Source organism: Aristolochia californica, unplaced genomic scaffold, assembly GCF_029961685.1.
Source record: "Aristolochia californica isolate CCGP_79_NKW_82.1479 unplaced genomic scaffold, dmAriCali1.0.hap1 SCAF_12, whole genome shotgun sequence".
NCBI lineage: Eukaryota > Viridiplantae > Streptophyta > Magnoliopsida > Piperales > Aristolochiaceae > Aristolochia > Aristolochia californica.
The window spans coordinates 27,242,863-27,269,609 of record NW_027181793.1 but is presented as its reverse complement, the minus strand read 5'-3'; the positions used below and the strand labels follow the sequence as shown (position 1 = coordinate 27,269,609).

The following is a 26,747-nucleotide window of genomic DNA, read 5'->3' as shown; positions in this document are numbered from 1 at the left end:
CCTATAGCCTTTTTTCCTTTTCCATATTCTTTCTTCATGTGTAACACAAACAGCATAGTCCTGTCTCTAAACACCTCATTTTATTTGCATGAAATATTTACATATTAACAACCTGAAACATAATTTTTACACAAAATTATCCCCAATAAAAGCCCAATTTTGTTAATGGAAGTCTTTCCGAAGAAGGATAAGGTTAATCCCTTCTTTTTGGTTGAAATCAATTAAAGTTTTGAGTTGGGAAACTAATATTACTTTGTATTTTTTTTCAATATAAAAAACAGTAAGCATGCCAAAGCATAACTTTGGGATTCTTTATTGATAAAATTTACTGAATGTGTCCATGAATTATTTTTAACAGCATCAATGTTGACCATCTTGCTCATTTCATCTGTTATTTGAGAGAAATTCAGACTACATTGCATCAAATTTTGAACATGTTGTTTATTCAATAATGAATGTTTATCCCTCAACAGGAGTTCCAAATCTATAAGCACAGCTAATGTTCACAGCTCCAGCCAAAACCAAAGGAAACAAAAACAAGACATGGACATAAAGAAAGAAATCAAGAAAACGGCCATAGAGAGAAAATAAACTTCCAGCAAAAGGAGTCCTGGTAACATTTGCTGTTTCAAAACATATTAATGTGCCTTAAAATACAACTTTTGATAGTAACATTTCAGCAAAATTTGTCAAAGCATGACCTAGATCTGATTGCCAACTCCATTGCCCAACGGATGGACTTTCAGAAAGGCATGATACACAAGTAGACACAGCATAGCCAGTGCCAACACCAGTAAAACCAAAGTTGGGTTTCCTTACACAAACCCCAACTCAAAAGAATGGCTTACCACCGTCAACAGCAGCAACAGACGACTAGGCAGGGCTTGGTGGCACAGACAGGAGTCGTGTAAGCACGGGGGGATACAGACCAGGCGCTGGTTCAAGCACAGGGGCACGCATAAGCACATGAGGGCATAAGGCAATGAGCACAGGCACAGGGTAGTTGGGCCGGCAACAGCAGCTGTCTAGCTGACAGGCTGGACTGTTCAAAATTTGAAATTCGAATTTTGATCAGTTCAAATGGTTTTGAATTAGATTTCTTGAGATTATTTAGAATATGTGAGAAAATGCTTGGTTTAAAATTTGAATAAGGGGCAATCTTCTTGCTTAGGTGGCAAGATTGTACTGGGTACATATAGGATAGGGATATATCCTCATTTTGCATATGAATAGGTTTTGTAAACTTGTTTAATTCATCTTTATTTTCGTGCAAAGAAGTATCCATTCATTCCAAAGCTCATTTCTTTTTCTTTCCAAGTTCTTCCTTCTTGTTTTGAGAGGCTGACTAGCCTATTTTGGTCTACAGTAAGCTAGGCTGCACGTTGTGGGTTTAGGAGTAGATTCATGGCTCAATCAACAGGAAGCTGGCAGCATGACATCTCAGAAGATAAGACGAAAGTCTCTAAAATTGATTCTCGTACAAAGCTCGAGAAAATGGAGTGTCAATACTCAAGTTGGGAAGAAAAGATCCAAGAAGTGGCAAACATTCGGTAGCATAGCCTTGATGTGATTCAAGTGTTGGAGGACGTTCATAGTGTCATTGCTTTCTAAGTCAGATACAAACAATACCCTGGATGAGATGAGGAACGAGTTGGACGAGATAGCGATGAGGATGGCTATTTTGGAGAAAGACATTCTGAACCACAAGCCTACTTTCATCTGGAGTCTAAGCTGCATGTTGTAGATTTAAGAGTGATTCATTGCTTACTCTAGTAGCTTGACAATTGGTATACAGAGGAAACATAGACCCATTGAGAACAAGGTGTGCTAGGCTTACTTAGCAACTAAGCCCAACATACCAGGTTTTAGATTTTAAGGCCCTATGAGCCCAAACTTGGACAGCCTCAAGCACTGGGGAATGAGTGAAAGAGCCTAAACCTGCATACTTAAAAGCCAAAGTCAAGTTGTTTAAATTGTGCACCTACTTCATACGAACCAGGTCTTCGCATAGGAAACCTCAATTTGAAAGCAGACAAGGGACATTTAAGGAACGTGGTTTACATAACAGTATTAAGGTAAACTGAAAATTCAGCACATAAAGGCCTTATTGTCGCATAAATCTGTATCCGCCAATCAAATGTACCAGATACATCAAGCAACTGAAATGATTCACCTAATAACAAATAGTATTGCCTAACCATGTAGACGAGTTCCAATGAGACTTAATTAGATTAAAATGGCATGAACATGGAGGAGGGTTTACACTACAAAGAACTTGAATTTCTCAAAGAATTTGATTCATTTGCACTAACAAAGTCCACATCCATACTAATACAAGAAAATTGAGACAGTCAAACATGCTGTACATGTTCTTGGCCATAGGTTGTGCCAGAAACACCAATTTATGTGCATAGCATTTGTCAAGATGATCCAGAGCATATAGAAGATACAACCTTATGAGGAGACTTATTCAAGGAAAGTGAAGAAAGCAACTTAGAAGTACTATAACTAGTATGTCCTTTTTTTTGGAAAGTCACCAAAAGTCAAACAATGGGAAAGTTGGCCACTATCATAGAAAGTCAGAAATTGCCTTTTTTAGGAAAGTCACATTAAGGAAAGCCAATTGTTAGATTACAATTTTCTTCTTTAGTAGTTGTTTGCTTCAGGAAAAATTAAACTTTCTTTTCTATTCAACTAGTATTGTGATGCAGTACATTACGATGTGGAAGATCTAGCTGAGGAATATCTAAGGACAAGAAATCAACCCAAAGTCATTCATGACTATGAAACAAGATGGAAGAAAAAAAAATCAATTGGAAAGGCTTGAGTTTCCTAGTCTAGGACAAGTTCCAAGAATAGAAAGTCCTACATTAGAGAGTTTCTCTAAATTGCACTTTCCTATTTCAAGCTTGCTGAAATTAGAAATTTTATTGGACAAGGAACTTGCTTACTTTATGTGAAGCATCACTCAAATAACAATTTGCTATTTTGACTAAAAGCTCCAATTAGAAAACCATTCTAGTAGTTTTTCGTTTTTATTTCAGGTCCTTGTTTCTATATTAGTGTAGCCTAAAGTAAGCAAATCTTAAGTTAGAAACTATTTTCTATTTTCAATTTCCTTTCCAGCAAGTAGAACTGAATTTAGTAAGTCATAATTGGAAACTAGTTCCTAGAATGGACAGTACAGAAGTTTCCTATTTTTTTATCTATATGCCTACTATTGAATAAAGTTTTTTGTTTTTGTTATCTCTTGGATGAAGTTATCCTTGGTGTTTTTTCTCTATGTTTGCTATTTTATTAATAGTAGGCAGAGACCCTACTTTATCCTTCAAGTTACCCATCAAACTTGAATTCAGATTGTAGTTTTTTTGTAGTTGCTGCTGAAATCTAAGTTACCCACACTCTATAGGAAACATTTAACAAGCTTACGGTATCAAAGCATTCCTTGACTTGCATTCAACTCGATATTCCTTGAATCTAAACCACCGTACTGTATCGAATGTCCAAATTCAAGACATCCTTCATGCAAGTCAAGGAAAATGCTGATCTCATTCCTACACTGAAAATATGGAGGCAAATTCACTTGTGAAGAGTTTCAAAAAGCTTAAGAGGAGCTCAGAGCAGAGATGGCCAATAAGTTTGACTTAATTCTTCAACAATTTTCAAAGCTTTATGGAGCTGGAAGTACTGAAGTTGGAGATATATCCGTCGAGTTAGTAACACCTTAGCCAGTTGATCCAGGCAATCACCAATGAAGGGTTCACGTCCATGTAAGTTGTCTTATGAGCAAAATCATGACAATAATTTTGCTGAAAAGGAGCCCCAAGATAATCCAAATACCAAATCGGATTTTGGTTTTATAGTGAAGATTCCAGCATTTAATGGTGGACAAGATGCCAATGATTATCTCAATTGGACATATGTCATTGTCAATGTGTTCAAAATTGACATTATGTCTTGAAGTAAAAGTTCCTATAAACTACCTAAAGAAATTCAGACATGGGAACACATGAAGCAGCATATGAATGAGGACTTTATGCCTTTCACTTATCGACAAGCCATGATTGAGAGGTTTAACAAGCTTACTGAAGGTAATTGTTCTACTCATGAATATACTGAAGAATTTCATAAGTATGCTAGAGTTAGCTATCATAATACCCTCATGCAATGTTAGAGTAAGCTACATGATCTTTTTTGTCCTTTTCTAGAGTGATTACTCGATAAGTCTATCACTGGGCCAGGCACTCAAACAGATAGAATTACACAAGCATTTCATTTTAGTTATATGAAGCAAGACTATAGCTCCTTTGAGTAGTTTCAATAGGCAACAAAAAAAAATCAGCACTTAGAGAAATTTTTTATCTATTTAATTTAGCCTTAAACATAAAACTTCAATACCACAAGTCAGTAGATATCTGACTCTGTATTTCTTAACGAACATTTATGGAAATAGTACGCTCTTTGGGTGACACTAGCCAAGGTCCAAATATCACACAAATATGCGCTTTACTTTAACTGCCTTATAAAACTTAACAGTATGCTTTTGCAGCATGAATTTTCTTCCAAATTTCTATTTGTCCTACTCAAGAAACAGTTACCACTTGTCATTTGTGATTGCTGTTTCCCAAGCATTGATCTCTGAGCATCTGCAAAAATGAGACCGCATGTTCTCCCAAGTAAAACATTATTTATTGTAGTAGAAACAAACAGAGAAAGTGTAACTTCTTTCAAACCAAACAAGCAGTAAAAATTACTCCACTACAACAAATATTTATCATTTTGCCATATAAAATGTGAGAAGTTTCTTGAAAATATTGCCTGAATGCAGATATAAGAGTAAAATAAGATGGATGAAGGTAAAACTCAGAAGAGAGACAAAAACAAAGGCACTATCAGATAAGTTAATAAAAAATCCCTCTATTTCTCAATGAAAGATTTGACATTTCCCATCCAACGAATCAGCTCAGTCTTATCCTTGTTTGTCACATACTCATGCAAGAAAACAGCAAGTTCATCATTCAACCCTCGCTCCTCCAGGAATTCCCGCATAGCTTCCTGAAGCTCATCCTCCAATTCTCTGCAATCAATCAAACAACTCTTAGTGAAAGAACCATTAGAGCATCTCAACTTAATACAATTTTCAAAACCTAAAGCAGCATCAACAACATGGTGCACCACATGCGGATGATTACAACCATCCACTTGTAGCCCACGAGATTAGAATAAGTCGTCTCACTGGATTCCCTATTGAGCTTCCTTAATGATTCTTGGAAACCACTAGCTGAAAGAATAAATGTGAAGAAGGGCAAGGAGAGTAGGTTCATTTTCACATAAACTGGAATTCTAACGTATCGATCAATTCAGAGAGCAACGAGAAGAAGCCTTACACAAAATCAGGCCCCATGTAAGGCTTCGCACGCAATTGACGGCTCTTCAGCATGAAAACCTTCTGAATTTCCAAACTATCCGGCCAGGCGGAGCAAATGAACTGCAAAACTCCACCAGCTTCCCCTTTGACCACATCAACTATCAAGCTAATGTGGAGTCGGATATCGTTGCTTTCACCAGATTTTGATGCAGGTACTGCTCCATCAAACATTGTTACCTCAACTTTAATATCTTCCTTCTCTCCATATTTACGCCTCAGTCTGAACCACTGCTCGCCAGGGCAGTCTTCGATGACGAACGAGTTGAATTCTTTCTCGGGCTTGAACGAACAAAGCCAGTAATAAGCTTTCAGAATTTTGGAACGAAGAAAAAAGAAAACCACTAGAGTCTACCTGTTTGGGAGGGGCGTAGTCGTAGTGGTATTGTATTTCTGTTCGTAGGATTCTGAGGATACTAGTCTCAAATGCAGATTTTTGCATTTCAGCAATGTAATTCCGCGAATGGTTGTGAAGAATAGGAGTAGGGTTTCTCGAGCGGACGAGAATTTTAGGAGAAAGGAGTGAGAGCGTCCTTCCCGCGCGTTGGAAGAAGCAAGCCATGCTCCGTCTCTCCTCTGTGCTGGTCGGATTCGATGTGTTTCTATACCTTTCCAAAATCGTACAGTCCACCCTTCGCAGTGCTCCTCCACAATCCCTTCCACCTCCCCGTTGCGCCTCTGGTTGCAAAGGGTTTAAGGAGGGCTTTTGCTTTCGGTGAGTACGATCCCGTGACGAAACCCGCGTATTAAAATGTTATAACCGATTTCATGAAAGCAACTAGACGTGTTTGCATCACTTTTTACGAGCCCATGGAAAGTAATTGAACGGGGTAACATTAAAAAAAGTCATGATATCATTTTGCTGAAAACACATAACATAAGTATCCACTCTTTTTTGCATAAATTTGCTTCTCCATTTTCATGTATTTTGTGATGTCTTTAAATATTTTATGGCATCTATATAATTTTGCTTTGGTTATTTCATAAAAATTATCAATGTGTAGAATTGCAAAGTTCCTTCTTTATGGGATAATTCCTTTAGCCAAAAATGTAAAATAATTCCATGGTACTCTATTTTTTTTCTCTTTTCTACTATGTTTACTATTTACTACGTGTGCTTGGTTTTGTAATATTTTTCTAATGCTTATGATTTTTAAAAAAATAGACCCATGATCTTAATATCAACACTATCATTACAATATTAATTTAAAAGTTTATAATCTTTTTGTAATATTTTTATTAGTCACACGTATCAGCAGGGGTGGCATCGAGTTGAGTCGAGCTGAACCCGAACCTACCTATGCTCGAGCTGAGTTTGATTTAAATATTTCGAACTCGAGCTCGAGCCTACTAATTTTAACCGAGTTTAAGCCGAGTTCGAACTTCAACATACATTTAAAATTTTTCAAAAAATACATATCAAATAAATTATATATAAAATTATGCATACATTTTACATAAATTTGGGAATGACCTTTACTTAAAATTGGGCATAAGGGTGGTATTGAATCTAGTTGAGTCCAATCCTTGTTCAAGCCGAGTTTGATTTAAATATTTTGAACTCGAGCTCGAGCCGACCCTAGCCTTGAACCTAAAATTGTAATCGAACTCGAGTTTGATAATTTTAACTGAGTTCGAGCTCGAGCTCTACCCGAGTTTGAGATTAACCTAAATTTAATACTCTATATAAAATATATGTCAAATAAATTATATATAAATTTTGCATACATTTAAAAAAAATGATAGGGGAGGTTCAAAATTGAACTTCGATAATTGATTAAAACGCACCAATATTAATATTTTATACTCAAAATGTTATCTAACTTATTTTGTAATTTTCGAATCTGGCCATAAATTTACTATGGCCTCCTTAGTGTCTCTGATTGAAACTTATATTATAGAAAAAACTAGAAATATTTTTCCTATGATATATATTTAAAAAATAATTAAATAAAATCTTATTACTATTAGTTACTTATTAGAAAATTACAATAAATATTTTAAAATTTTCTTAGGATAGGAAAATAAATAAAAATTAATAATCAATATAATATATTACTATGCTTATCGATAAAATTTTAATCAAATAAAATATAAAACACAAAATTGCAATAAAAAATACCTTGTGCTAAAAGTATTACAACATCAACAGTCAAATACTTATTCAAAAATTTTCTATACGATTTTCTAGCCTATATCGGTAGGAAAATCTTACTTAGAAAATTATATAATTTTTTAATAATAATTTTTAATTAAAAAATTATTTATAAAAAATATGAAACACTAATAGTCCATAGAAACTTATTTCTACTAAAACAAACGTTTTTTTCATTCACGTTTTTTATATTAAACGTGTAAAATCATCTTTGTGAGAAATTATTATTTCTCTCGTAGGTATTCACGACTTGGAGGGTTACGACGCCGGTATCGTCGGGGATGACGACCTGGACAGAGGCAGCGGGCTGTTGCTACACCAACGGATGGGAGGGGCTCTCGCTCTCGGTTAGAAGCAACCCTACGCGTATGTCTCACGAGGTTTCAATAACATCATTAAATTATTATTATTTAAAATTTTTCGTGACCCGTGCATCTGACGGTGTTCACTAGGTGGGTTAAATTGTTTCCCATTCTAGGTTGCCAGTTGGCAACGGCGGACACATCACCGAAGGATGGGCCAGCCGACGGTTAAATTTAACAAAAAAACGCAAAAAAAAAAAAAAAAATCTTATAATTATTGATTCGGTTTATTACCACTAACCCAGTATTCACCGACTGTAAACTCAGTCAGAAGGCCCTACTAATCGTAGGTCTAAAAGCCTTAAAAGTTAGAAAAGAGAGGGAATAAATGCGGTGCTGCCGGTGCAGGCATACGGGGAGATGAACAGGCAATAAATTCCAACACGTGCAGACTCCGTAATTTTGGTTTGAACGAGGGCCATTTACGAACTGCGGCCTCAAATTCGAATTCCCGATATTACTGATAGATATAATATAAGATGCCGAGTAGGGATTCCCCAGAGACGGTGCGGCGCTTTCCGCCGCCGGTGGAACCGAAGAAAGAGCTCTCAATTGAGACACGCAACGGAGATATCTCTTCCCGAAAATATTTAATTAGTAGCCATTAATTCTATTCTCTTCTTGGCATCTCTCCCGATCCATGGATTTCCGTCTCTCCGCACAATCACTCTCTTCTTGAAGATTGAAGTAGTATTCTCTTCTGTCTGGTCTTCGGGAAAACAACAACAATGTTCAGAGCTTTATCCTCGAAGCGCAAAACTGGAACGGTCCCTGTTTATCTCAACGTCTACGATCTCACTCCCATCAACGGCTACGCTTACTGGCTCGGCCTCGGCATCTACCATTCTGGCGTCCAAGGTCAGTTTTTTTTTTTTTTTTTTTGTTTCTCAAGTTCGTTTCTGTTCGGAGTTCGTTTCGATCTGAAAGTGTTCCAATTGAGCGATTTCTTTCTCCGTATGTATGGATCTTGCGAATTAGGTCTTATTGTTTTGTGCGTGTGTGGTTTTTCTATTTCATGGTTTCCAGTTCATGACGTGGAGTACGCATTCGGCGCGCACGAGTATCCGACGACGGGGATCTTCGAGGGAGAGCCCAGACAATGCCCTGGATTTACTTTCCGGAAGTCGATCTTGATCGGGCGGACGGATCTCGGCCCTAGGGAGGTTAGAGCTTTCGTGGAGAAGCTGGCGGAGGAATACACCGGGAATACGTACCATCTCATCACCAAGAACTGTAACCATTTCTGCAACGACGCTTGCCTGCGTCTCACCGGGAAGCCCATACCCCGCTGGGTTAATCGCCTCGCCAAAATTGGTACCACTTCGGGATCTCTCTTAATCTTTCTTGTCCCAAGAGTACAACGCTACTGTTCTGATGGCAGTGGTTAGCTCTCTTTACTTCCACTATTGGATTCAGTTAGACGAGCGACTAATAAGACACCCAATAGACGCTGCTCCCCGTATTGGTGGCAGGTGGCGTCAGTGCAGACGCATCGGTCTCCCCGATGCGTCCGCTGCGTTCTGTGTTCTGCCCTGACCAGATTCTTCGGGTCTTCAATATCTGCGAAAATTCGCATGCCGCCCGCACGTGTGCATGGCTTTCAAGCCTTACAGCATTAATGGCTCATGGCTGTCATTCATGGACTCTGAATGTGAATTGGACGGTTCAGATCGAACTTTTTATTCATTCAATTGTTTTGTGGAAGTCCCACGTGTCCAACCGCTTCGCCGCAATGAGATTACTTTCTCTTTTCAGTTTTTTTTTTAAAATCTTAAATGCCTTCTTTGATCGAGTTTTCCCGAAATCTGCACAGCTTTGCTCTGCAACTGCGTTCTTCCTATCGGTCTTCACATTGCGGGAGTTAGACACAGAGCCGAGGCACGAATCTGTGAAGGAGAGAGGAGGAAACTTAGAAGCAACTCGAATCGGTTCGTTTCTTCTTCCTCAACTACATCAACGACGACGAGGACTACTACTACCACTACAATTGATGCTACTTCCGCTTCCGGATCGTCATCTTCTACTAAAACGAAGAGAAGTAGACATAAGCGCTTCCGTTCGCCTTCTCCCTTGTTTCCTCGATGCAGAGAAGCTCAAATGGAGTCTGATTCGGCTCACCGAAAGTAAAGAACTTCGGTACGGGGGCTGTCCTGCTAAACGTTGTTTATGATTCTTCTTTTCCTTGATTTTCTTTGTCTAATATTAAATCTCCTATTTCCCATTCTTCTAATTTTGAAAAAATGCTTACTGCTGCAAATGAGGAAACGGTGCAGCGTTCCTGTACATTTTTTGGAAACAGAATTTCCAGTGTAGCCCGATGATTAGAGGTGATAATGACAAGATTCGTAACTTTGGTGTCTTTTTCTGATTGTTTTGGTCGAGTGAGAATCATGAGTCAATGCGTGATAACTTGAGCCTGATGTAGAGTATAGTGGGTGTGTATTGTTTATCCATTAGAAGAGGATGGCGAGTTTGCGTCCAGGTCTTGGTCAGCATTCGTGGAAAAAGATACTGAAAAATCTCAAATTTTGAAAACGATGGAGTGAGTAGTAGCTATTGCCATTCTTGTAAAAGTGTCCCAGCTGCTACACTGTATATCGTCACATGCCTTCTGTTGATTACTCTTCTGTACGGAGATTTCTTCCCCGATTTTCTTATAAAAAGAAAAAGAAACCCAGTAACGCCAAAAACCTCCTTATTACTCACTTAGAAACGGGAAGAAAACGCAAGGGAGGCGGGTCCCATTAAAAAGGGATTGAAGGGTTTTGGGTTTTGTGAGCTTGATCGAAGTAGACGCAAACATGTGGAGGGTAGTCCTGTCAGCATAAACATTATTTGACTCGGATGTAATTTTCACTTTGCAGTCAACTGAATCTCTGATGTAGTCGAATATTGTCACAGAAGCCTTCGAGAGAACCTGAGATGACTATTCTGCCTGAACTGTTGCCGATATCCTCCCCTCTATAATTAGATTCAATGTGAGTGAGAGACAAGGACAGTGTAGAATCAAATTATGGTTCACTGTCAGAGTCACTTTTTTAATCTGCTGTTGGAAATCTCTTTTCCTAAAGCCCATCCTCTATGTTCCATAGCTTGAGATATCTCGTTCCGTTGTACTTTTCGCTTGGCCAGTGACCCCTCCAAGAAAATTAATTACTTTTGGTAAGTCCCGATCCCTACCTAATAAGCAAGCTTCGGAGACTGCTGATGATTGGGTTCAAGACTAACCCATACAGTCAAATCTCACCACGCCTGAATCATGATTTTGTTGGCAGCATCATATCATATGGTTTTCAAGTCACTGTTTCATGGAGGCACTTTATTGACTGCTTCATATGGTTTCCAACTCACTTGTTACTGCAAGGAGAAGTACGAAAAGAGAAAATGATGTTTCATTCAAAAGCAGAGGACCAACTTATTGAGGGCGGATTGACTAAAAATCTTTTCATCCAAGTCTAACACGTTAAAAGGACAAACACAGCTCATTGCTTTCAAGACAAAAAAACATGACCTCATAGAATAAGAGGAAAAGCTGAATCCAGCTCAAATTATTTGAAAGTGGTCAAACGTCTGATCAGAGGTCCATTGAGACTTTGGGGTGGGGGGGGGGGGGTCAGTGCACATGACTCAGGACATGATATTTAAGTGCATTACGCAGTTCATATCCTGATGTCATTAGGGGACGTCAAAATTTATGTCATGTACATGAATATACATGAACCAAGAGTTCATGTGTAAAGAGTAATGGGCGGAAAGTGCTTTCCGCCCGATTTTGAGAATCATCCACTTGATTCTCTCGCACGGGCTCTCTCTGGCTCGACCGTCTCTGTTTTTTTTTTCATTTCGATTGTTTCATTCCCACACACAGCGACTCTCGTTCCCGCAGCCTTTGTCGTCTCCGTGAAGCCCGAGCTCTCTGCTCGTTCTCTCGTCTCTGCCGTCTCTCTCCGGTCTCCCTCTCTACTACCTCCGTCTCTCGCTGCGAGCGTCCTTCCGACATCCTTCCCCCTCTCGAACTCGTTCTCCCTCTGAACCTCTCTCTTATCCCTCTCGGCCTCCCGCTCTGTCTCTTCTCCCTCTTTTCCCCCTTGCGGCATCTCACTCCCTTCTCCCTCTCGCTCATATCTTTTCCCCCAAAATTCCCTTCGATTTCCTGCGATTTCCCCTAATTCAGTTTTGGTTTTCTTCGATTTTGACATTGGGCTTCGATTTCTAAATTTCCACTTCGATTCAGCATCGATTTTCCCGGTTCGGCTTTGATTTCAGTCGTCGGCTTCGATTTTCCCCAAATTTCAGAAGGTATGACTAAACCCTAATTTTTTTTTCTGATTAAATGAGTGTTGTATTTGATTTAATTTTAGTTCCAGTGTCTAATTTGGGGTTATTTGTGCATAATTGTGGGATTTAGTGTTACAGATTAGGGTCTAAATTTTTTATTAGGGTTAGGGTTTAGTGTTTTTAGGGTTTGGTGCTTTGTATTTAGGGGTTAAGTTTTTAGGGTTAAGGATTTATGGTATTGTTAGGGTTTAGGTTCTGGAATTAGGGTTTAGGTTTTTTTTTCAATTTTTTTCAGCTAAGGTTTAATGGGTGATAGGGTTTAGGGTTTAGGGTTTGGGGCTTTTAGGGTTGTTAAGATCTAGGGTTTTTTGTTTAACTTCTGGAATTAGGGTTTGGGGTATAGGGTTTAGGAGGTTTTGGAGTTATGGGGTCTAGGGTTAGGCTTTAGGAGGTTTGGGAGGTATGGGGTCTAGGGTTAGGGTTTAGGAGGTTTTGGAGGTATGGGGTTAGGGTTTAGGAGGTTTTGGAGCTATGGGTCTAGGGTTAGGGTTTAGGAGGTTTTGGAGCTATGGGGTCTAGGGTTAGGGTTTAGGGTTTTTAAGGTTCTCAATTACGGTTTACGGTGTTTAGTCCAATTCAAACAAGGTTGAGTCGCCTACACGGGCGTCCATTAGCCAAAGAAACCCGACTCCCATCACTGACGAGGTACAGTTCGTGGTGATTGTGAAGTCATATGGGGTTCTACCAGGGGTGTTCGGTGAATTTGGACTTGATGTGTGTGTGTGTGTGTGTTTGCATTGTTTTGCATCTCAAATGGAAATAGTTGATTAGTTTTGGAATGTTTTAGAATGTTGTTTACAAATTTTGAAGTGCTAAGGAATATTTTTGCCATGTGGTGAGGAGATTCGGGTGTTATAAATATCCACCACATGGTATTTTCTTATTTGTGGTTTTTGTTTCGTGACGGGTAATGGTAGTCTGATAAAGTTTTTTCCATGAGGACAATCTCGGATTTAGATTGAAAATGGCTGCAAGAAAACAACCAAGTGGTCGACCATATGACTTTTGGAGCTTTGAAGAAGACAACAAAATGCTCGATCTTTTAGTTGAGCAGGTATATATGGGGAACAAGTTGCCCAATGGTGTTTGGAAGCACGAGGTATATACGGAATGTGTCAGTAAGTTCAATGAAGACGTTGTCAATAAAAAAACTATTGAGCAGCTTAAGAATCGAACAAGATCATGGAAGAAAACATACCAAACGGTAACGAGCTGTCTCAACACTAGTGGGTTCGGTTGGGATGCAACCACAAACGAGTTACTGCATGTCATTCTGTATGGCAAGACTACATTAAGGTCAGTAAATCATGATATATTGTAAAACAGTTTGTATTGTTTCGCATTACTAAGAATGATGTTTTATTCTTGTAGGAGCATAAAGAGGCTGAGAAGTATAGGCAACAAGGTTGCCCCCTTTATGACAAATTGGCTATTGTAGTCGGAAACACAATAGCCGTAGGGAATGGTAGTACAAATCCTATAGATCTATGTGATGAAATTATCCATGATGAGTCGGCTCCTATCCCGATGGATGAGCTCGACAATGTTGACATAGTTATGGGAACTCCACCGCAATTCAATAGTGGAAATGATTCGACAGCGGATCAATCTTGTGGAACTAAAGGGCCATCTTCACGTCGTCGTAGAAAGAGAAGCGAATTGCCCACTGAAGACAATAGACAATTAATTGATGTAGTTGGCAAGATCGCTGATGCTATGAAATGTGTTATGGAGTATAAGGAATGCGATGTCGAAGAACCTTGGGTCAATGCCCTCATGGAAATTCCGGACCTGTCAGAGGCACTGAAGTATGGCGCTCCTGAATGGATAAATACGCCAGGTAAGAGGACTTTGTTTTTAAAAATGACAATGGCGGAGCGGGTTAAGTGGCTTAATTATTGTGCAAACAAGTAATTGTAATGCATTTTAAGTACAGTATATTTTTTGAGAAGATTGTTATGTATTAAAGACGATGTTTGAATTATAACGTTGCTAGACTTATCAGTACGGTTAAAGTTTCTATTTTATATGTTTGTTGTCTTAATATATTATGTGGATAATATGGTGGATGAGTATTGATGTGAATATGATTATTGAGTTTGGATGAATAGGTTATGATTAAAGATTATCTATTATTTTTGTTTATGACTATTTAGAAGTTTAAATTTGCAGATTCTCATGGATATTATGACAGAAGAAGATATGGATGTAATTATGATTGGATTGGCATGTATGATGGTCGTCATAGTAAAATACTATCTATGCCCTAGTAACAGAGGTGTACCACGTTCTTATGGGATGAATGGTCCGTTGTATTTGCAAAAGGCCTTAGATAAATCTCCTATTAAATTTCGAAAAGTTTACAGGATGAATCAAACTGTATTTCACAAATTGGCAACAATACTTAATACCAGAGGGTTTTTATCAGCGACAAAGACCATCTCAGTGGAAGAATAACTTGCCTATTTCCTCCTAACTGTTGGTCAACAACAAGCCTATAGTGTCACAACAGAGATGTTTGATAGATCGAATTGGTCCATAAGTAAATATTTCAACAAGGTGTTGGATGCTATCCTTAAACTTCACTCTGATTATATCAAACAGCCTTCAGAACGCACACACTCGAGGATTTTAAACAATTCAATGTTTTATCCATACTTCAAGGTAACATCACTTGCCCTCTATTTAGATTACTATACAAATTTAGTCAATACTAATGGCCCCGCTTATATAATTAGGATTGTATTGGGGCTATTGATGGAACGCATATCAAAGTAAACATCCTGCTTGAAGAACAACCAAGGTTCTGGAACAGAAAGGGTTATCTCTCACAAAATGTGATGGCAGCATGTACATTCGACATGCAATTCACTTATGTACTAGCTGGATGGGAGGGATTAGCAGCTGATTCTCGTGTACTGAAGGACGCATTGACTCGCCGAAATAGACTATTTGTACCTGAAGGTAAATAATATATTTTATGCAGTAATATTTTATCTATTTTATCTTTAATCATTTAATGTAAAAAATATTTGGTATTGTAGGTAAATATTATCTAGTCGATGCTGGTTATGCAAATGTACGAGGATTTTTGGCTCCATATCGAGGAACTCGATATCATTTGCAAGAATTTGGAGATAATATTCCTAAGAATGAAAAAGAATTATTCAATCGAAGACACTCGTCTTTGCGGAATACTATTGAGAGAACTTTTGGTGCTTTAAAAGCTCGATTTCAAATATTGAAAGGTGCTCCTCCATTTTCTTTTAAGGTGCAGACAAAAATTGTCGTTGCTTGTTGCATATTGCACAATTATATACGTACAGAGGATTACAATGATATATTTAATTTGGAAGATGATGATTCGGATGATGAGTTTGGTGGAGGAGGTGATGGGGTTCAATTACGTGCAACGGACGATACAGACAGCGATGATAGCGATGGTCTTGTGGAAGAGGATACCCAGGTAATAAGCTTTCGGAGGCAGCGTGCATTAGAATCCACAAGAGCCGCACAATTTCGAGATGACATAGCGACTTGCATGTGGAATGATAACTGATGAGTGTATCTTTTATTATATTTGAACATGTGTTGTTCTTATGTACTAAACTTGTAATTTGATGATTTTAATGCTAATCACGAATTGCTTATTACAATAAAACTCTATTACATTAGTAATAAAGTTGTATATTTATTTATATATTATATTTATTAAATTTAATTACTATATTAAACTAGATATTTAAGTCTGATAAATAAAATATAATTACAATATGTATTTGATCAATTGATTAATTTTAATTTTTTGGAAATATATTATCAATTAATAATACGCATATTTCGTTTTTAATATAATAATTCTTTATTTACTCATTATATATATTTTTTATTTATTGTATTATATTAGTGATTTAATAGTGGTAATATTACGTACAAATATATAGTGTATTAAAATTATGATTAAATCAATTTTTCCTCTTAAAACATTCATTTTTAGGCTATATTATAATTAATCATGTGCGTATTTCATTGCTTCACATAATTACTGTATTAATGCACAATAACATATCTAATTCAATTAATAAATATATTAATATATTTTAATTATACATTAAATAAGTTACTCGTGTAGTAATAATGATGGTTTTACCCAATTTGGGGTTCGAGGATTATGTTGTAATTATAAGTGTACTATACAGGTTTAGGGATTCTCTTATTTTTTATGTTTTTCTAATTAGTGGGCACTATTCACTGGAAACTGTTTTCCTGTACATGAAGGCGTCAACACTAACACAAATTCTTACCTGATCTTCATGTACATGACATGACATGATCTTCATGTTGGACATGACTTGATCTTCAAGAATCCACTTTGGGGCACTAACCCCCCCTTTGAGACCTCATTTCAACACAATATTGTTGGTTTTGTGACATAGGAGACTTGGTGCTGTAGGTTTAGCAACAAGGAATCACTTGACTGAAATAATTTTTTGTCATATCATTTCTAATGTGGTGCCTGCTTATTGAGTATTTCAAGGGTGCACACACTTGTTTTGTTTTAGTTGATACAAATCCAAAGAAAATGGTGTGGCATAGTGAAACCCCATTCCACGTAGGATGCTATGTAGCATGGAAAGAAAGTTGATTGTTCTAGCTAGTGCACTTACATTTGACTCTACACTCAATCGACTTATCGTGTAAGTCAATTTGGGTGAGATATTGATGGGCTTTTAAGAGACCGTTACTTAGTAGGGTCAAAATAAGATGGACTTTGAAAATCAAATTTGGTGTTAGGAGTAAGGGGGTGGAAACCAGTGTACATGATTCCATGCTAGCTCTATGTAAAATGTCATACGGATATTGGGTTTGTGTGAGAAATAGACCCTTCGAGCTTTAGTGAACTTATATCCTAGAAACACATCTAGCTGTCCAAGGCTTTTGAATGAAAAAGTGTCACACAAGGCTTTCTCAAAAATTATAATCAGAGATGGATTGAACTATGTCATCTACATAAAGTAGTAAGTAAAGATGATCAAAAGAAGAGATGTAACAAAACAAGGAAGGATCGACTTTTTTAGGTTTAAAATGAAATTGTATAAAAAAAGACCAAATCGAGCATACCATGCCAAAGGCTTGTAAATGACACATGATTTAGATATGCATGATGTTAGAACCTTGGAGGTTGGCTCATATAGAATTTTTTCTATAAAGAGTTGATAGAATCCTCTTGAGGGAGGTCCTAATTGTGAGAAAAAAATGATAAAGTGAAGTTGAGGGAGTTGGAAAATTAAGTGAAGGTAATTCTAGAGGAGATGAAGAGGTAAGATAAGGAAAGAAGGGATAAAAGAGAAAAGGAAATCGTGTAGGAGAGGAGAATATGGAAGGCTAGAGATGGTGTAAGATTGAGGGAGAGAGAGAGAGATAGATTTTAGAGGGCCGAGAAACGAAGTAAGCAATTTGAGAGGAGAATAGTAGAAAATAGTTGAAAAGATAAGAGAAGAGAGGGGAAGAGGATAGGTTTGTAAGGGAGAAGAGATAAGAGGAGAGAGGGGAAGAGGATAGGTTTGTAAGGGAGAAGAGATAAGAGGAGAGAGTTTAGATTCAGGGGTCGAGTAAGGGGAGAGCATAGATAGGACCAAAGGAGAGAGGTAGAGTGCTCGATTAGAGAGGGAGAAGGAAGATATTGCAAAGGGACAAATTTGAGAGAGACAAGGGAAAAAGAAATAGAGAAGATTTGAAGTAGAGTCTTGGCTACCTTGCTCTAGCCCAATCTCCTCTCTTTATACTCGATGCTTTACATCAATTAGATAAAACCTAATTCAAGCAGAATTTTTAATTGCATAAATCTAGAAAATCAAAGTACATAAATTTAGGAATTTTATTCGCTAACTAAGATTTTATCTATAAAGATTTCAGCATGAATATGGAATTGAAGATTTAATCAACTACTTTGACTAAGCCTTTGGTCACTTTTGTTGGAATGCCAAATCTACCCTCAAGGTGGTACCCCTTGGGAGGATTCTATAATGGCTCCCAAGTTGGGTGTCCTCCACCATGCTTCTCCTCCACCTTCTATTTTGAAACCCTTTAGCTTTCTTTTGCATAACCTATGTGAGAGTTGTAGTAAACTTAGGAATTCCATCATTATGCATGGCCCATAGAGAGTTTTACAAAAAACCTATGTTTGCCGAGGCAGACTAGGCTGGATTTTCAAATGATAGAAAGTCCACCTCTGGGTACTATTAAGTTGTGGAGTCGAATTAACGCCCTACATTGAGTTGCTTGGGGATTTCACTCTTGTAATGCGGTTGCCCTAATTTTCTCTTTATAATTGAGGGGCGTCGCTATTAGGGTTTTATTATCTTATACCGAGGAGTATCTCGAGATGCAGCCCGAGAGGTTAGAGAGAAACACCTGTAAATGTGCGATTTCTCTTGTAAACTATTTCATCTTTATAGTAAATTACTGTAGTGGTGAAAGACAGGATGTAGTCTCACCTTGAGGTGAACCTGTATAAATCTTGTTGTTTATTTTCATGCTTGCTTTTCATTTTTTCTGCGATTATTATTATTGTCTTGTTAGTTTAGAATTAGAGCGCCTAATTCCTAACAGGTACTCTACATTAGTCAGAGAAAACCTTGTAACATGGAGGAGTAAAAAATTAAATATGGTTGCAAGGTCTAGTGCCAAAACGGAATACAAAGCTATGACACATGGGGTAAATGAGCTTCTATGGATTAAATCCCTCCTAGCAGAGGTGGGATTCAACAAGGATGGTCCCATGAAATTTCATTGTGATAATCAAGCCACAAGCCACATTGACTCCAATGCGGTCTTTCACAAGAGAACAAAACATATTGAAGTTGATTGTCATTTTATTAGAGAGAAGCTACAAGTAGGTATTATATGCCTCAAACATGTTTCATCTCAAAGGCAATTTGTTGATATACTCATTAAACTAGTGAGTTCAAAAGTTCTCTCCACCATGTGCACCAAGCTAGGGATCTACAATGTCTTCTCATCACTAGCTTGAGCGAGAGTGTTAGAAGAGATGAGTAAACTTAGGTGTCATTGATGTAAATATTACGATGTTTTGGGTTTTTATCCTCACCTATTAGGGTGAAGTTCATAGATGTAATTATGGATCTTTAATATCTATAAATAATATTTTAGGAGGGTTAGGTATTGATTCTCAAACCTAATTCTCACTCCATCATTGTCTCATGTAGCCTTTCTCGCACCTTCTATCTTCCACGTCTTCTCTCTTCCCTTCCTTCCCATCTAATCTCATTATTCAATAGTATTACTAACATGAAATCCTAGAGATCAACAGATATATCCAAACAAGTTTACTATAATAATCCATAAAATTTTATAATATGAAAATCCAAATTTAGAAAGTAAAGGAGTTGGCCCCCATAAGTCAGAGTGAATAATTTATTATACCTAGTTATCTTATTACAACTCGATCGAAAGGAAGTTTGGATTATTCGTGCACTATGAGTGGTTGAAAATAAATTTAATCATTTAAAAGACTTACTTGTAGCTGGTTGAACGAGCTTGTGTAGTTCTTGTTGTGTGGAGATTTGTAAGATGGTGTCTTGTTTGCAACCATGACATTGAATGAGTTCCCTAGTATCTGATTGATTCTCAAGTCATGACTCTCGAGCATGAGAAGAATTTCTGTTGAAAAGTTTTTCCTCAATTAAACCTAGAGGGGGAACTTCATAAGCACATCCACTATCCCATGATTTTTTTTATAGTGGTTCACAATCACTATTTCATATTGCCACATTTACAAGGAATTATTTTTTTTACTATAATTGCCAAATGACATCTATAGCTTAGAATCACAATGTTTTAATTACAACACCTGCCCAAACATCTTAGAACTAATGGTCAACAACTCTACGTATTGGCACGTAGACCCAAAAGGGATTTAGATTACAAACTTAATCAATCTATCCTAATTGAATTATAAGCAATGGTTACTTGCTTTTACAATGAAACTTACGATTGTTTCTTTGTAGGCAAATATCAAATTGAAAAATAATATTGAGTTACACCAAGTTCCTAGGTTAACTATAAATATAAAAAAACACTATGTATATCATCATTAATTCAAGTGATGTAAATTGAATAGAAGTTTGATTTTGAAAATAATAGTTCAAAAAGATATTATAATCAAAACTTCTATCACTACGAAAAGTATTCAAGATATATAAAAATGAAAGCAAAAATATTATGTTCTTTGGGACTCAACTAAATGACTCTTTAAAAACCTCACAAACATGAAGTTCATTATCGCTAATCTGATAACTGGTTGCTAGAAGAAGCTCAAAATTGATGACGAGCAAAAGCTATGGGCTTTTTATGACAAAAGAATATCCCAAAAAGTTATTGGTGATTCTCTTGGTGAGGAGTTCAAGGGATATGTTTTTAAGATCATGAAAGGTTGTAAGGTTTTCCCATGAAATAAGGAGTGTTGGCTTCTGGCTGTGTCCGTTTGTTGTTGCAAAGAGGTACTCCATGTTTTCGTGGTTATGGAAGGCACAATGGAGAGTGACACAAAAAAAATGTCTTTCAATTCTGAGTTTGGTTATTGTGAAGAAGGGTGAGAGTGACCTTCCTGGTCTAACAAACTTAGAGAAGAAGCCAAGGATGAGGGGACCAAAGAGGGCCTCCAAGAGCCGCGAGCTTTTAACCTCACTAAGGAGGAGGATGTGCGGAAATATGTCAACACATACAAGTGTAAACCAAATCTGGGAAGAAATGCAACAAGGCTCCTAAGATTTAGAGGCTTGTGGTCCTCATTGACATTGCAAAGGAAGCGTGCTAGAATTGCTAAGAAGAAGAATAGGATTGCCAAGGCCAAGGCCAATGCCTTAGAGAGTATCAAAAGCTATTAGCCACTAGATTGAAGGAGCAACATGAGTGCATGAGCGAGAGAGCTTGACCAAGACGAGGTCTTGTCTTTCTATTATTTCAAAGCCTATCTATTGCATTAGCCTGAGATCCTTGTATGCACTTTCTTGTGTTTGATTTGCTAAATGTTTAGGAATTTATACTACTAACAATTGTATGTTAGCTTTGTTATTAAACTTTCAATAGAGCATTTTCCTATAATAATATCTTATTTTATTTGGAGATATACCCATTAAAGAGTTTTTTTTGCCATAAATATGATTACTATCATGAGAATATCATAATATACATGTCAATCACATCATTTTTTTTATTTTTCACTCAAATGGGGTCGAATCCACCCATGGGTTCAACTCCTATTGTGTGTTTGTCTAGTACAATTTTCAAATCCACTTTTAATTCTAAAAGTTTTTGTAGCTGGGGTTCACATCCTTTTTCTTTTCTTTGTTTGTTTGGGGAATCACATCCTTTTACTTAGGTTCGAATACTCCCATGGGTTCGAGTCTATACCTCCCATTGGGTTCTCCTCCTCTTAGTGGGTTCTAATCCTTGCAATGGGCTCTACACCTCCATGTGGGTTCCACTCCTTTTCTTTAGAACTTTCTATTTCTCTGTATGCGACTCTTTTACGCTCTTAGTCATCATGACAAGAGTTTGAATCCCTTCATAGGAGTTAAGCTCTTTTTGCTCCTTTTTCACCATATGTTTGACTCATTTTGTATTTTCACTTCAAAGCTTTATTTTTTTCATTGATGTGCTTGACTTTATGCATTATTTGACTTATTCAGCTTTTGACACCATTTGATTAACTTATTTTACCTATTTTACTCTTCTTAACTTTTCTTGGCTAGCTTGTTTCCTTCTCTTGTAACACTGATTATTATTCCTCTTGTTTGGGCAAATGGCGCTACTAGGTTGTTTGGATGATGTGCTTCTTGACATGACTTATTTGTTCTCTTTTGATGTCTAAGGTTGTTCAAGAGTTTTTTTGTGACTCGAATAAATATACTATCAAATTATTTTGGGAGGGCTTATTGAGCTGCACAACATACTTTAACATACATCGATAGTACTTGAGCGTTTGCTATCATCAAAAATATTTTTTATCATCAAAATTATCTCAATGGCGGTCTTGAAACTACCAAAGGTGAGTGTGGAGGAAGAAGAGCAAGAAGGTGTCTCTCTTTGGGTTGAGTGATTGTATTTTCTCTTGGATCATATCATCGGCTCTGATACCATATGAGATTTAGGCAAGAATTAGGAATCCTTCTTTGAATAAAACTTGGTAGGATCTCTCTTAGTTGATTGATTACAATGACAATAATATATACAACTCTTTACAATGTTTAAAATATAAAGTAAGCAAAATTTAGTAAAGTTTAGATAGGGTCAAAGATATGCCTTATGATTGTGTCTAGAGATGTTAAGAAAGATTTTGAATTTGAATTCTCCATACATTTTTTGGGCCTGATTTTAGGGTCTTGATTGTGTGATTTGGAATGAGTGATCGTAGGAGATAGTATTGGGTGAGATATACAAAATTTCCCCTCCTTTTAATGAACAACGTGTGGCATTATTCCTTCATGTTGTGGGTCCCATGAGTGAGGGTTTTAAGTAGTTCTCCATGTAATGCTTATTGAACTTGGTGGTGGTCCCAAGATGTAATACTCTTGCATGTAGGTGGTAGAGCGTGTGTGCGTGCATGCATGAGAGTGAAATGTGGTTTTTGTATGAAAGTGATATTTTCTTCATGTCTCTTCATATTTTATTCATGCCATTCTACACCTTCCTATACAAAATATTTATGCCAATAAAAAATCATACAATAAAATTTTAAATGACGTTTTGTTTAACTTAAATTTCTGATCTTGTGAAAATTTTAATGGATGGAATTTTTTTTGTCCTAATTTCACTTGTCATACAAAAAGTTAAATGAGATAGGATTTTTTTTCTAGCATTCTAATGAGAAATTATGGAAAAAGTAAACTTGGAAGAGACAAACACTAGAGGACCGATCAAAAGGAATTTATTATCAGGATAAAACTTTATTCTATCAAAATATTGGTCAAAGGAAAAAATGACTTTCTTTTCATTATATTTTCCTATGTTGTTATAAACCTTGCCATACTTTGCACAAACATTTGTTAGCATTAGGCTTTTCTCTCTATTTTAGATTATCTCCATTTGCACTAACATTGTGATCAACATAATAGAAATGAATTATTAGCTTTTCAAACTAGGTCTCTATCTCATTTAAAGATATATAGGTCCTAAACCGATTACTCATGTTCAAATAACTTCTACTTGTTGAAACCCCTAACCCTACCTCTTTTCCGTTTCCATTGTTCCGATCCCACTTTTTCAGCGGCTTGCACTCTTTTTCTCCTGAATACGAGTTTTAATTAATGAAGCCCATGGAGCTAGACTATCCTTTGTGATTTATTAGTGCCGATTTGACTATAGTCAATGACCTAACTTTTCTTTTTCAGGCCTAGAGATTTCATATAAAAAAGCGTCATTGTCTTTATCTAACAAACTGATAATTTTTTCTTTTCTTTGGTCGTATGTAATCATTATAATATCTTTTATACTCCTATTTTCCTAATTTATCGATTGTTAGTTTACATCCCAACCCCCTCTCTATCTTTAAATAACTAGTTAAGCAATAAAAGTACTTGAAAACATAAAAATCTTAATATTTCTACAAAGTAAAGATTGACACCATCTTGGTACTTCTAAGGCAATTTTTGGCTTGATCACCAATCACTAATTGATAGATATTTGAGTATTTCTAAGAACATTTACATAAAAATATGTTAGCACTTGATTAGGTTTAAATCACAACAAGAAATAAAAATATCAAATTATTTATAAAAAATATAAAAAAACTATAAGAGAAAAAAATCAATTAAAAGTCATCCTACAAGTAACATATTTTCCTTGCACACATACAAATCAAGTTTGGTTTTTCCAAGAAAATTGACTATTTTGATTAAAGAAAGTCGAACTTTTGATCATTTCAACCATCTTTTGTATTACTACTAATTCGGATAATGATGATTATTATAGTAAAAATCATGAAAACCCGTTCTTGTAGTACTTGACCAAAGTCATAAATTGGAAAAGATGTGATTGACCATGGTCAAATCACAAGCGTCGATAGTAGATGTCCATTATTAGACTTCTGTTATATGTGTCCAGTGGAGGAGGAAGGATAAATGCAGTTCTTAACATCTTTCTTGTTTTCTGCTTTAAATCTAAGTGCATGGAACTCCAGCAAAAGCTATGAGCAAACTATCTTTAACGGCAGCTTTGTTTCCAGGGGGAACACACCTGTCACTGATGGAAATACAGAACTCTCCAAGTCTTCAGATAAAATTTCTCCAGTAATCTTCCCAAAACAGCATGGGTTATATTTGGGAAGATGAGTCATGTTAATGATGACCAAAGGTATCTGTCGTAAATGCAGTGCATGCTGCTTTCGGTTGTCATGGTATACTCGTCCAAGAAGGAGGATGGAGTTTCCTATAATTACGCTGGCATGGACGCGTCACAGCAAAGAGCTCCCTCGTTTTTAAGTAGTGTCCACCATGCATGCTCAGAGAGCGGCCCCTCTGCTTCTCATCTGCCTCGGTGATTCCTCCTCTTTCTTTCTTCTGTAGATACTTCTTCTGTTCGATCGTCTTCGATGACAAGGTCTCTAGAGATTTAAGCTTGAATCTTTAGCATTTTGAAATGGAGGACAACTCGGTTGATTCCAGTCCGGTGGTTCATCCTCTCGGTATTCCTCCCGGCGTTCGCGTGATGCTTGTGGACGATGACTGTACTTACCATACACTTGTGAAGAAACTCTTGACAACACTGAGATATAGAGGTATCGATATGTCTGGTTCTATTTTTTCCGATTTTTTTTTTCACTTTTACTATATTTCGTTTTTGGGTTTAAAGTTCGGTTAATAAACTTCCTTTTCTTTAATAAGTTGTGAGGTTGCCATGGGAAGATCGATGGTATTCCAGCAACATATTTACTGCTTTCCTTCCTTTGATGTCTGTCTTCCCGCAAGGGCTTCTCTATGGGTTTGTTTTCTCGTGTCCTCTCGCATTTCTTTATCAAAGGATCAGCGCCTATTTTTGACATTGTTCTTTTCATGTTTTTTATTATAATAAAATATTTAACTTCTTTTTTTTTCAGATAATTCCATCTTTTGATAGATCTAATCTGAATGCGATCATCTCAATATATTTTTAGGTACAAATGCAACCAATTTCTGTCGTCCCTAAAATCAAAATTTTCATATATTTTGATCTCCTCCCAAGCTATTGTAGTTTCACTGGCTGTCAATTGAGTCGATTTCAAAGAATCTCTTATACTTTCTTCTATTTTTATGGAAATTGAAACTCTAGCCATTTACTAAGAAGCTCAAAATTTGCTGTCTTGTAACGTTTCAAAACGGAAGCTTTAATTGAGAGAACCCAAAAGTTAAATGGGTCAAATAACTTCTATTTAGTATCTCTCTCTCTCTCTCTCTCTCTCAAAAATTTCTTCTTAGGACACCAAGCATTATAGATTAGGACTTCGAAAAAAAAAGACTAAAACTTTTATGTGATAAGAGAAAATGAAATTTCAGAATTTAGAAATCAAACATATATAATCAGGTTGAAGATATATGCAGCATTGGTACTTCAATTACAACAAATTTGTGACTGTGTAAAGTCTTTCGGGTTCGGGTGATAGTGTGGAGTTGAAACTACTAAGCAACAGCGTCAATACTTTCTTGTTTCTTAGTCAAGTGCTCACTAATCTTTGCATCTACAGTCAAAACCTTCGCTTCTGCAGATCCCGTGTGGACGGATTTGCATAAGCGAAGTGCAAAAGTCGACGTATTTATGATCGATGTTCATATGCCTGGGGGGTATGGGTTTGAGCTTATCGACAAGATTAAGGGGGAATGGAGTGACTTACCTGTAATCAGTAAGGGTTCAATCTGAATTCTCCTTTTCCTTCTAACAAAGTATATAATCGACAAAACTTAACCAAGTTTCTTTTGTTCGCTTTGAAGTATGCTCAAAGTATGTGGATACAGAAATTTGCATGAGAATTGCAGAAAAAAAGGGCTGCTTTTACCTGCCGAAGCCTGCTACAGTGGAAAGTCTGATGAACATTTGGCAATTGGTTGACTGGAGTAAGAAACAAAGAGAGACGGAAGAGAGTGGAGAGATCACTGAGGACACTCCGGATGAAGGGAGCGAGACTGGCGTGTTAGAAAAAGAAATGGAGACAGATAAGAAGGATGAAGAGGGTAGTGGTGACGAACAGAAGGATGAATCCACCCGGGGAAAGAAAGCTCATTTTGATTGGACAGCTCCCATCCAAGCTCGGTTCTACAGGGCAATTGACCAGTTGGGCATCAACAGTAAGATCATATACTTGTTTTAAGAGCTTTTATATCGTTATTACTTCAATTCTGATCGGCTCCCCATATTGATATGGCACTGCTCTTACTTTTTATGGCTTTCTTTATGGTAGGGGCAATTCCAACTG

General features: G+C 36.9%; 2 protein-coding genes and 1 pseudogene across 2 annotated transcripts; 2 read left to right on the top strand and 1 right to left on the bottom strand.

Moving 5' to 3' along the window:
• Positions 1-4,744: 4,744 nt before the first annotated feature.
• LOC137945783 (uncharacterized protein At2g39795, mitochondrial-like) lies at positions 4,745-6,158 on the bottom strand. The gene is made up of 3 exons (XM_068791806.1): positions 5,781-6,158; positions 5,388-5,707; positions 4,745-5,077 (listed from the first exon to the last, which is right to left on the bottom strand). Exons 1-3 carry the CDS (start codon positions 5,985-5,987, stop codon positions 4,918-4,920), a joined length of 687 nt encoding a protein of 228 aa, XP_068647907.1. The 5' UTR covers positions 5,988-6,158; the 3' UTR covers positions 4,745-4,917.
• A 2,296-nt stretch (positions 6,159-8,454) lies between these two features.
• On the top strand, positions 8,455-10,460 carry LOC137945782 (deSI-like protein At4g17486). The gene is made up of 3 exons (XM_068791805.1): positions 8,455-8,800; positions 8,969-9,256; positions 9,756-10,460. Exons 1-3 carry the CDS (start codon positions 8,671-8,673, stop codon positions 10,067-10,069), a joined length of 732 nt encoding a protein of 243 aa, XP_068647906.1. The 5' UTR covers positions 8,455-8,670; the 3' UTR covers positions 10,070-10,460.
• A 10,111-nt stretch (positions 10,461-20,571) lies between these two features.
• On the top strand, positions 20,572-24,842 carry LOC137946812 (small ribosomal subunit protein eS6-like; annotated as a pseudogene).
• Positions 24,843-26,747: the final 1,905 nt, after the last annotated feature.

What these genes read in the sequence shown, in the direction of transcription:
- LOC137945783 (XM_068791806.1), bottom strand. Translation starts at nt 5,987, where the DNA reads ATGGCTTGCTTCTTCCAACGCGCGGGAAGGACGCTCTCACTCCTTTCT. An exon ending in ACTACGCCCCTCCCAAACAG is followed by an intron (nt 5,708 to 5,780) that starts GTAGACTCTAGT and finishes TGTTCGTTCAAG; the next exon opens with CCCGAGAAAGAATTCAACTC. An exon ending in TACATGGGGCCTGATTTTGT is followed by an intron (nt 5,078 to 5,387) that starts GTAAGGCTTCTT and finishes GATTGATTGCAG; the next exon opens with AGAATTGGAGGATGAGCTTC.
- LOC137945782 (XM_068791805.1), top strand. Translation starts at nt 8,671, where the DNA reads ATGTTCAGAGCTTTATCCTCGAAGCGCAAAACTGGAACGGTCCCTGTT. An exon ending in CTACCATTCTGGCGTCCAAG is followed by an intron (nt 8,801 to 8,968) that starts GTCAGTTTTTTT and finishes CATGGTTTCCAG; the next exon opens with TTCATGACGTGGAGTACGCA. An exon ending in TAATCGCCTCGCCAAAATTG is followed by an intron (nt 9,257 to 9,755) that starts GTACCACTTCGG and finishes AAATCTGCACAG; the next exon opens with CTTTGCTCTGCAACTGCGTT.